Source organism: Bombus fervidus, chromosome 9 (genome assembly GCF_041682495.2).
Source record: "Bombus fervidus isolate BK054 chromosome 9, iyBomFerv1, whole genome shotgun sequence".
Classification (NCBI taxonomy): domain Eukaryota; kingdom Metazoa; phylum Arthropoda; class Insecta; order Hymenoptera; family Apidae; genus Bombus; species Bombus fervidus.
This window is the reverse complement of record NC_091525.1, coordinates 7,562,345-7,574,739: the sequence shown is the minus strand read 5'-3', so window position 1 is coordinate 7,574,739 and position 12,395 is coordinate 7,562,345. Positions and strand designations below refer to the sequence as shown.

General features: G+C 40.3%; 1 protein-coding gene across 2 annotated transcripts in view; it reads left to right on the top strand.

The window, feature by feature from the left end:
- The window catches only part of LOC139990785 (colorectal mutant cancer protein), a 59,236-nt gene that overhangs the window by 12,506 nt on the left and 34,335 nt on the right, over nt 1-12,395 (top strand). The window contains exons 1-3 of one of the 2 annotated variants that reach the window (XM_072010292.1): nt 1,492-1,678; nt 6,727-6,956; nt 7,823-7,959. In XM_072010292.1, the coding sequence (XP_071866393.1) occupies nt 1,596-1,678; nt 6,727-6,956; nt 7,823-7,959 (450 nt within the window). In that variant the 5' untranslated portion in view covers nt 1,492-1,595. Of the gene's footprint in view, nt 1-1,491; nt 1,679-6,726; nt 6,957-7,822; nt 7,960-12,395 lie in introns of those variants that run through there. The other variant, XM_072010291.1, reaches the window with a different exon arrangement.

The window sequence follows — 12,395 nt, the reverse complement described above, 5'->3', positions numbered from 1 at the left end:
TTTCGGTAGACCTAATTAACCATCGACGTCTAATCTACGTATTGTATATTATCGAAAAAAGTAGCGCTCGCATATAGTTTTGAATACTCGATGCTTCGATTAAGAACCTCGCTATATTATTCGTGGTTGCTATAGCCTGATATACATAAGCTGCGCTGATATACATAAGCCTTATCAGAATAAAAATCAATCATGTAACTTTCATCTGCCATGTTGGATGCCCGGTTGTTGTGCAACGAAAACGACATCGCGTATGAAGAGTGAATCCGTACTTCTCTCTCTCTCTCTCTCTCTCTCTCTCTCTCTCTCTCTCTCTCTCTCTCTTTCTCTCTCTCCGTACATCCGATTGTTTCACAATAACCGCGTTTCCTGATTACGAGTTACGACTACTTTCTTCGTCCAGAGTCACTGCGCCGGATGCACAATGGTGCGAACTGAAAATTACGCGGGCTGTTTGGTAGATTCGTTTCCAGTTTTGAAGACAATGCACGAAGAGAAAACGCACGCGGTGTCAATGACTCAAGACGCTCCTACTGTGCAGCCTCGTTCGTTGCACTCCGCCATGCATCGAACACTGTTTGCTTTTCTAACCTGACTCTTTGTCTTCTCTAACGGCCATCTCATCTGTTTCCTTGACCCTTTTAGAACTAGTGGAATAACACGGCTCAAGGTAAGTTTTAGGAAAACTGCTAGGATTTTATAATTTATCTGATATCGCTGAGATCATTCTTTACATCAGCTTTTACATTTCATATTTATAGCATCGGTTCTCGTAGTCGTGCGAAATTATTCATACGCTTAAAAGTATTTATTTATACGTGGATCTTGCTGTTAATTAACAATAAATTCTATATTATAAATCCTATAATTAATACCTTTTGTAGCCGCTGTAACATATCGTATTTCAAATATTACGTTTGACCTAATTCGAGTAAAATACGCTTCTATATCTTAATAAATACAATGGTGGTATATTACACGGTATAGCAACATATTCTGTTTCAAAAATTATACTTAACCTATTTTTCTTCTCATATCTCGATGAAATATTCTCCTTGTTATCTGACTGAAGAGGAAAATCTCGAAGTTCCATGTTAAAACCAACAACTCTACTTTTCTACCACTCTTCATCATCGATGTACGTAGCTTCCGACTCCTGAACGACTCTCTTCACAAACTAACAACATCGTAAGATCGCTATTTGTTACGATATACGTATCTGGATGATCTCTCAATCGACACCAGCCACAGTTTTGCTAATGAAGCGTCGAGCAGTTGACTACGAGCCAGGCGGGCAGGTGAAACGAGGTATGCGAGAGTGTGTTTAAAATAAAGCCGCGTGTCAGCCGTAAAACCGCACACGGGACATCGAGTGACACGCATCGCGGTGGATTAAGTCGCGTTCGTTTCACGCTCGCGAGCAATCGCGTCTCTCTTTCTCCGGCTCTTTTTTTCCCTCCTCTTTGCCGGTGGAACCGCGATGCAGCACGACCCGCGTGCAGTGGCACTCGTTGCATCGCTTCGACCAGACCTTCAAACCGTGTCCGATTGCGCGTGTCATCGGTCGAGATCGCGGCCCACGCCCGATCACGGGGATGATGGAGTCGTTGAAGACCTGGGAATCTAGAACGTTGGAGAGGCTGTCCCTTAGGAAACTCAAAAGGAAGATGTCGAGGTGGTACGTATCTCACTTTGCCGAACGAATTACTCGAATTACGTGCAAATCTCGTTCTCGTGTTGAAGAAACATATGCGTAGTACGAGTAATCTGAATAAATTGTTTTACCTAGCAAAGGCAAACAGTAGAATAATGGGTAAAAGTTGTATAAACGTAAATATAGCAACTTTACAGAAGATTATACTTGTGTTAGAAATAAGAAGGTTTTCATGTTAAAAGAGAAAGATATTCTATCATAACGCTATAAATACTTGAATTTCTTGAAACTTATAAGATTGTACGTAGAAACGAGTATAAGAGGAAGTAGCATCCAAACAAGATATTAAACAGGTCCTTGGAATTCTCTCTTATAATCATAATGTTAAAAAACGAAAGGATGAGAGAAGATGGGAAAATAGTTTGGCTATTTCTCATGGCGATACGCGTATCGCAATATTCGTATAACGAATGCTCCTTTTCATTTAATGTCAACGAACACTTCCACATACTTAGCTCCATCTAGGCTAGTCTTTGAAGAATGCCATTTTTGTCTACTTGAAATAAACGTCTAGAATCGAAAGTAAGAGTAACCCATTTTGTGTACATTCGAGAGGATAAAATACCTTCTCTGTAAATAGTACAAATAGTATTTGCAGCATTTGCTTTACGAAATCCATTCAACGCGAACTACCACGAATGAATACGCATCTCAATCATAATTTTACAATACGTAGAAATGAGAATGGTATACGAAGATACGTGTATTGCGTGTGAAAGCAACGGACGAAACATAGCGACGAATCGTTCCATTCATTCGAAAGATACAGTATCGCTCATTATCAGTCTCTTGTGTTAGTCTGTCAGCCTCTCTCTTTCTCTGTTTCTTAACTAGGAAACAAATGATCGACATCCAACTACTTTATTGTATAAACGGATAACATATTGCGTATGTGGCCCTATTTCAGTCCTGAACGTGTATCTCGTACGCGTCTCATGATCTACATGTATTTCAGAGAATTCAGAGACGTCTGCTTCGATCGACGTTACTTGCAGTTATTTTATACATGTAATTAAACTTGCAGCGAAGATAGCCTCGCAAGTATCGACAGTCGCTGCCCTTTCGCGATAAAAAGCTGAACTCCGTCCGTGCAAGGTTGGAGATCATCTGACGCTTGCGAAACAAGAATACCAAAGACACTGACCATGTCGATTATCAGCTTGCCATTTGGCTAATTTCAATTACAAACAATAACGCCTACTGTTCCTGAAATTAGTCACAGATCAAATCGCTTTTACGAAATTACGTCGTAGGCGGCGGTTAAAAGTTAAAGATGCAACAGGCCGAACCCAAATAGTATGGAATGGCTGACGAGCCATTAAGCTTTAGAATCGAACGAGAGTTTCCAGCTGTGGATCGAACACTTGGAGACGATGCTTAAAATATTCGGAGAAACTAGTACGAGTAGGTGGGTCGTAAAGAGATCATAGATGTCTCAGAAACGTAAAATCCCAGAGTCCACTGCTTTCACTTAGAACAATTTTACGATTGTATTCGAGTTTGGCCAGTTAAGCTATTAAGCCAAACACGTAACAGGTTTTCGCTGTTAACCCAAATCCGTTTTTACGAAGTTGTAAGAACGAGGAGTCTTGAACCGTCTCCATTCTGACTGTACATCGTACAATGTATACAGTGTACACGACTGTACACGCGGATGCTTGTTGGCTCGGAAGATCTCGAGTGTGCTACTTGCGTCTACGCGCTCTCTCGCTTCTTTTTCACGGTGTCTCCGACTTGAGTAGCGTCTCGCGGGTACCTCGAGGAAATCGGTTCAATGGTTTGAAGAGGCGGCAAGGTACTGAATGGCACTCAAACGTTCGCCTGGCTTCACGTGAATTACATAATGCTTACGCATTGATTGCGTCCCGTTAATCACGACCGGATCTCCGTGTCGACGCTCTTTCCCTTTTTTGTTTCGTCATCCTTTTGATTGCAATTTCGCTCGTCTCTGGCTTCAACGTCCATTCTGCCATGAATACGATCGAGTGTGAAACCTTCTGCAGATTCTTTTCTTCCTTTTTCCGCAAGACTTTCCATTGAACGAAAGTTGATTAAAATTGTGTGCTATACGCTACGTGCTGAATAGGAGAGTGCAAGGTGTGGCTGTCACGGAAATAATAACGCTTCTGCAGTTTGCAGACCGATGCGATTCCTTCCACGATGCACGTGTTCGCGTTTTACACGTGCTTGGGCAAACATAGAGGCACGTGGAATTAGATGAACTCGCGTTATTCGATCGGTATCTTATTTCACGGCGCTTCTCGTACCCGCCGTACGTCCCAAAAAAGAAAAAAATAGCAAAAAGTTCCGTGGCGGGACGAGGGAAAAGTTTCTGCGAGAAAGTTTTCGTCGCCACCCCTTGTTCGTCCCATCGAGTTCCCTTCTTTCTGCGAATCGTGAATACTATGGTATTTTTGAGGTAGATCTGGAAGAGAGAAATAATTTACAAGATATTATTGGGGAAAGTCATATCTCAGTGGATACTTTAACGGCGAAGTTATCTCATACTGTGCTTCAAAACGACAGAATATAAAAGGTTTTGGAATTATTACTAGAACATGAAAGGGGATGAATTTACATGTAAAATAAGCTGAATATGAAGAGTGGCATTCTATCATATGAAATCCTATTTTCGGATAAACTGATATCGAAGATCTGTCGAGAACTAGTACATTTGCATTGTGATATCCATATTGCTGTTCGAATTTATTACATTAGGCAGCGAGGGCGAACAACGAAGTAAAAGTATCTTTTTCGCTGAAGAATTTTCATTTATTAATATGAAAACCGTAACATTCCGCGTAATTCCGCGTATTTTATCGAACGAGTAATTAATTTTATTATTCAAGATTTGCAACCAATAACTTTTTTATTTACAGTTGCTCCCAAAATAACGTACAAATTATAAAATTATCTAAATGGAACAGAGGGTGTAGTTGATCTTCCGCAAATGATTAAATAGTTTAAATCGCATATTTCCAGCGACTTTCATTGGAATTTTCCCACATTTAGATTTATAGGTACGAGGGAATCGCATTAATAATTCGTTTATTCGCGACGACCAATAATTCGGTTTTCATCTGTGTGTAACACTTCCACGTTAATACCAGAACTACCAGCGTGCCGATGATTCGATCAAGTCGTATTTTCATCGAAATTTTATAGATTTTTATGATTCTTCGTCCTTTTCAAATATACAAACGAAAGCTTATATTTCTTATTGCGTTCTAAGCTTCGTCCTATTCCCAGCACTTTAATTCCTTTGAAACATGTTTTATACTTCGGGCGTTAGTAACTCTAGTGTTAAATCGCATCCGGACCACGCCTTTTCCCTCGCATCGCAACAAAAGACGTCAGCATTCACGGAGAAAGGAGACAGAGAGTCGGTTTTAACGATTTTCTCCGAATGTCCGTGTCTGCTCCGTGTAGCCGATGAATCTTTAATTCCCCGTTATCGATCGCCCCTGTATGTCCGTCTTCCGCGTGATTCCCCAGCGTTCGCCGAGCGCGGTGACGTTTTAATCGAGCCTCACCGATGATACTCCATCCTGCTGTCGAGGAAAATTAAGAGGGACCCGCCATTGCAGAGACATCCGGACACCGCGAACGCGACGTTGAATACGGTTTATGAGCGTGGCGATTTTAATTAAGTAGCTTAGCGGCGCGAGCCTGCTGCCTTCTCCGTTGTTTCTGCGTCGTCGGCCTCGACGCTTCTTTAATCTCGCGAACGTCCAGCGAGTACTACGGGAGAGTACCATCTTCGATCTATGAATTATTCAGGGAATAAATTATTCATGGCCGTAGGAACGTAGTTATGTGGCCGCGTTTCGCCAGACGTGTGATCGCCTGGAAAAACAGGTGACTTCAGACCACGTCCCCGTCGGGTCAATGGTTTGACGTTAATGAGAACCGCGGATGACAAACTGCTCGAGTAGAAGGGAGCATCGAAGGGAATTTGAATTGCCGCAGGGACGTTTAAATTTTTTACAGTTACTCTGATTTATGCTGTCGTCCATAAGTCTCCGGACGCTTGGTATACTTAGAGCAGGCATCAATGAATATTGTAATTATAGAATGAAGTTGATATCTGGTAATCATACTATTACAGTCGAACCTTGGTAATTCGAGTCTCTGTAATTTGAAATAATATTTTAATATCGATATAATAACAACACTACAATACGAATCCTTCGTTTGAAATAATACTACAATTTTGTTCCTTCTCTTTATACTCTGCTGTGAAAATCTTTACAAAATCGCCTGCATAAGTGAAATTCGAACAAGCCTAACCTTCGCAGATCGAACTTTATCTCTACATCGTTGTCTCTACAGCTTGAAATAATAATGATAAATGATAAATCGTATCTTAACTTGCCACCTGACCTACCACAGTCAACCTACGTATACTTGTTATACTTTTAGACCTCTCACACAAACTATACGTATAACACAAATAATCATTTATTTTTATAATTGAATAATTCATCGCTAAAAATTGAATTTGTCTTTCTTCGAAGCTCTGCGATTCGAAAAATGTTAGACCTTGTACAGATTCTCTTTAAATCATTCCCGTTTGTTAACATTGACCTTGGCAGGACTTTACCTTGATGTAAATCCTCATACTATCTGATTAATCAATTTCTCGATTTTTGTTAATTATAAGAATTTTCATAGAGATAGACGAACAGAAGAAATAACAATGAATGTACAATTTTAGATGAAATTTTGAAAGCGGTCGTTTGACCGGGCCTGGTAAGGTTAGTGTTAAACCACTGATACTTGAAAACTTCGATGAGACAATGCCTCCACGACCGAAGAATTTAACTCTTTCTTTAAAATTGGCAAATGTCAGAAAATCAGCTACAAATTAGCATGTGATTTATGAAGTAGAATGTATTTTATATTTAAACTGCGGGGGATCGTGAAAGGTTGGCAAACGCGACGATTATGTAATTCTGCGATTGTCTGGAACAGCTCGAACGAAGGCTATTCTTTTCTGTTTGAAATTGCAGTCAGGATCTGCTGACGGTATGCAGAGAACTGAATCTGGAGAATTCGGTGGAGGAGTTAATGAGAGAATTGGGGGCGGACGAGCACGGTCGCATTTCCTATCAAGAGTTCCTCAGGTGTCGCTTGGCTCTTCGACCGGAGATCGAGGCTCTCAGGTCTGGCAAGCACAGAACTAGTCCTCATCATACGCACACGCCGGAATACTTACCGACTAGCAGCGACAACAGTCTCGGTAAGCTCTTTCCTTTTTCGTTCTTTTCGTAAGTGGTAGGCATTTTCGCAGAGAGTAAATTTGAGAGATATTCGTTGTTGGTATTTCAAAGATAAAAGAAAGATAATTACAGTTATATCGTTTTACGCGTTTAGCGTTAATCGGGCAACGATGGAATTCTTTTGTTATTTTCGTGGATTCTGCAATTTTTTGATGTGAATTTATATCTCGTTTTACGTACAATATTGCATCATACGGAGTGTGAACTGGACAGGTGGTAATCCTGCGTGCAAAAGTAAGTCGAAGAATAAGAACATTTTTTCATTTAAAGCTTCGATTTCGAAAAAGGTGAGTTTGACAATTAAACGTGGACAGTGTCGCGATTTCTTTCTACTTTCCTTTTTTCTGTATTTAATTTGGTCGGTTTTATAAATAAGAATAAAATTAGTACTTTTTAAGAATTACTTCATTAATCACGAAACAAACCTTAACATTCTCAATCTTTAAAGTGCAGGCACCCACAGAAACAGAAGTTTCATAATTTGAAACTTCCAGTATTAGTACACGCGTAACTAACGAGTTTTCAGGCTCATCTTCTTCGACTTATTTTTCCAAATGGAACATCGCTCGGCCGGTTATACCAGAATTTTTAAAACACCCTATATATGTGTAATATTTCAAAACCTGTCAGCATCTTTCGCACATTCGCCTCGTCAATCTCGGATAAGCACAAATCTGAATCAATTTGGACAGCCGATTCCATCCACGTTCTTCCAATAGAACATCCGATTTTGGTCTACTAAATTTCCTATTTTCAGCCGTGATTTTGATTTTACGACGTTGAACGCAGTTCAGCACAGATGATACGCTATTTCACTTATGTTCAGGTACCGTATCTGGACGGCATGAACGCTGGGAATTCGATAGCGGAGCACGCGATCTCTCGCCGGAACCCCATACTCTACAGAAACTAGTGGAAGCTGCCGCAGGGGGGACTGGAAACATGCTAGACTTGGCAAACAAGGTGAGCTCGTACGATTAAAACACGCTCTTATCTACTTTGTCTTACCAAATGCGAACGTTTGAAATTATTTTATCGAGTTCAAAATTTACTTATCGGTGCTACGGCTTAATCTACGTTTAAAGTACAATTACAAAAAAGTAACCAACCTAGAAAAATATAACGGACTGAATAATTCAGTATTCTCGCAGTGTACTTAGGTATTTTGTAACGAATTTCTATTAAATTACGGCAAACACCATAATATGGTGAAAAGTAATTTCTATTTGCTGTTTGCCAGTTGTTAAACGATAATTGATTTTCTTGAATTAATTAGGAAGATGGAAACGATAGAGAATTTTACCTTGGTATACGATACACAGTTTTACACAGGTTGCTTATGCGCGTTAAACATTTCTATAAGTATCCGAATACTTTCCTGAGCAATTGTATATATCGAGCAATAAATTTCTCTATTTTTCATTGATGTACCTATAGATTGCCAAAAATGTTACGAGAATAATTGTTGGAAAAACGTAAAGATGAGAATTCATAAAGAAATAGCTCTTGATTAGATAGATTTTATATGAAAATAACACCCTGCGTGCACTTGAAAAACAATGCAGCTTGCAATATTTGATTACTCTGATGTATTCGTCAGAGCATTATTTCTATTTCGTTCGAAAATCCACTGTAACCATAGCCTAATGTTGATGTTGTCTGAAATGTCTGCTTCTCTCCATCGCCATTACTCAGCCGTGGAGAGTGAAACGTGCGAAAACGAAAGGAAAGATTTCAAAGGAACTGCAGCTTTATAGAGCCGTAGCGCGAAATTGCCAAGTGCGAATTACCCCTCGTAGACCGGCAAATAAGTTTTCTCGGCAGAAAAACGCTGCTGCTTTCAGTTTCTTCCCTCGCCCGTCTATGGATCCTCTTGTTCTTAACCGGCCACGTTGGTACGTCTTTACCTCGATCCCACGAACCACGGGAATTTCCTCACCAGGTGCAATTAACGACGTTTCAAATGCCACTCGAACGTGATCCGCCATTATATAACGACAGATTGCACGATCCTCGTCGCCTGTCCCCTTATCCCCCTGGGATAAGTTTGGCGAATACCTCGACTCGTTAAAATTGTTCCAGTTTCCAGAGAATCGATAACTTGGACGCTATAGCGCAGTCGTTCGTTTAATATCACGTGATTCTAGCCTCATCATTGTTTTTTATTCGTATGTAAATAAAAAAACCAATGCTGGATTTGTTAATTCCAAAAGTGATGATTCTTATAAGTCTTATACATAACGGGACTAATTAGTGGCTGGAAAAATACATAGAATTATGTGAAATATTATGGACTATGATATTAGGTTGCCCTAAAAGTTTCTTTCGTTTTATGAGGAAATAATAGATGCATTACATTTTTCGTTTTATATTATTTTATTTCGTTCTATTATTGTAAAATGGATCATACGTAATTGAATAAAATAATATAAAACAAAAAATGTTGTGCATCTACTATTTCCTTATAAAACGAAAGAAACTTTTAGGACAACCTTTTTATGAAATCACGTGTGCTTAAAATGTTAATTTTAAAACGACATATCGTATGCACCAACTTGGTATTCGGCAAGATTCTACTTTTATGCAAATACATTGCCCTTAAATTTTTCTTAACTTTAATTACAACTGACTAAATAGAGAAATAAGTGTCATAGTGTAAATGTAGTAAAAGTGCAGAAGGAAAATAGTATTGGTTTATATCGTAAAGATGATGTACAGTAGTAAAGCAGAAACTGGAAGCCACTCAAAGCCGAGAGTTAAGAATTAAACAAATAATAAATAAATTAGAATCGATTAGAATAATCTAATATTTAGAATGTTCGTACCCGAATTATGGATTTTTCTGAACTCGCGCATGTTACTTGGAAACTAGGCTCGAAAAGAATTCCGGTAAAGAGGGTAGAGGATCGTAGGATAAAAGGCGAATAAAAATCGGTCGAATTCCAAAGCGGTGAAGAATTATCGTGGACCGTCGCGGCCGTAGGAAGGAAACGATGAACGGGGGAGAAGGAAAGCGCGGAGAATGGCATACGGCATTTACTGCCTATAAATAACCGTTATTACATAGTACATTACCGCACCGAAAATGCGAGAAAGCAAGAGCAAACGTTTAGCCAGCTACGCTTGCGGAGGTGAGACCGCGAGACCCGAGGCAAAGCAACCTGAAGTGCGTACTTTGTCGGGCGAAGAAAGAGATCTCTTTCGACTGGGCGAGCCAATGGAATAAGGTTAAAATGCAGTCAGCCAGCCAGCGGCCGCGAAATGTGGTTCTAACGACCGTCCGTGCTTTCAAATTACCTCGAAGCCAAGTCCAATCAGGCCGCTTTCAGAAATTTTGGCTTTCTACAACACTTTGTTGTATCGTATTCGTCTTTGATATTTCGTAATCACAACAAGAGTATTCAGATCGAATACTTTTTTAGTGTTATTCGCAGTGAAATATAAAAAGTATTCGTGTAATTAATTCTACAACAACTTCGTTTGTCTTTGATATCTCATGATCATGCCAACAGTTTGAATAGCTTTTGAATATCATTTACAGCGAAGGACAAAAGTATTCGCACAATTAGTCTTGCGATATCTCGTCTCCAGAACAGCAAGAGCTAATTAACCTTCTTCGATGGTAAGAACAATTTAATTAGGAGATAAGCAAATCTTGAACAGCTGGCCGGCGAATGGTTTGAAACATCCGCAGGATCGCTGTTCCTGCAAGGTCCCTGGAAGTACGGTCTGGCCATCGAAAGTAGACGTTCGTACGGCTAGTTTGGATTATTTCTGCGGCTGAACATTATCTTCTCTTGCCAGGAATTTACATGATTACGCGAATAAGAGTCAAGTTCGTCCCGGCCGTAAAAGTCTGTCTTCTTTTGCCGCAAGGAACTCGAATTTTCGTCGACTGTTTGCGCGCGTGGCTCGCCTATGGGCGATGATCTCGTTAGCTGTTAGCCCGTTACCGAGCCAGAATTTCCATGGAAATAGAACACTGGTCGCAGAGGTGTCAACGTTGTCGGATAAACGTAATGCTGTCGTTAATTCCGTCCCCTATCTGACGGAGATCGTACGATTCGCGTGGAAACACGTAACAACGCGATCGCAGTCCTGGCGGAAATTAATTCGCGTACTCGTCCTTCGGGCGATTTCGCCGCGAACATACTAATTCGAGTTATTTGAATCGAGATATGGGAACCATAGTGAGGAGTTTGCGCTGCAGAGAATTTCATACGCATCGTTTCAACTGGTAAATAAATTTTACTCCGTCGACCGACGTCGATCATGGATCGTGTCAATAACTTGCTAAGTGTGTGTATATTTGCTCAGTGAATACAGCGAGCCTTTTATGATGACGAAACTGGAAGTTTCACTAAATCTATTAGACGGTTTATTTTACTTTGGATATTATATGTATCTGCATATTTGTATAATTTATTATACTATATTTTAAATATTTTATATATACATATTTGTAATTTGTATTTTGTACATTTTTCCTTAAAATTGTTCATAAATGTATAAACATCGGCGGTCTTACGATGATAATGACATTCGATCCGAAGAAAGCGAAGATTCGGCACTGATGCTTTACACGTTGAAATCTGCATTGTGCAAGGCGTTATAGCATGTGTAGACTGCTTATAAGACGCGGGTACGCATGGTAGCGGGAACTATCCAAAGAATCTGCAACGCGTGCTGAAGATATATTTGCCAGGAGGTCGTTCAACCGGAGTTCGCCAACGTTTATCCTGAACCTGCCGATAGCACATTACGGGACGCGTATCGATTTTACGTAAATCAGTGATATAACGTTGCCGGCTACCCTTAATGGGATATCGTTAGAATTACTTGAGAGATCGAAATGCTAAAAGCAAAGTGACACGATGTAACGATTTCTAGACTTCTCTCTTTTTGGATTCTGCTCTGCGTAGCAGCGAATGTTCGTCACGGGCTTCATTCACGTAGCAATATTCTACAGACTCGGTTTACCAGACAGACAAACCTCGCCCACAGCGAAACTTGCGGTAAACTACGAAATGCACTTTGCCGTCTTGGCGCTAACAAACGACATGGAAGTCCGCAGTTTCCGTCAAGCTTTAACTCCCGACTGAATCTCCGGCTGCTCTTTTCCTTCTGACGTATTCTACCCGCGGCGTACACCAAAGTTCGCACCAGTAGAAAGCCACCGTGCGGAATCGATCTCAAGAACTCCGCAAAATCTTATCTTCGAGGACACTTTGTCGCGCTTGGCAGCGCGTGTCGCGAACCTTCCGCTTAATTATTCAGGAATTTTCCTTGACTTATGGGAAACCATCCGGACTGACCTACTTCTGCTACGTTTTACCGATTCCTCTTCTAGAAAAACTTGCAACTCTTTGTTCGTCTCTTCTATGATTTTCAACTTGTAT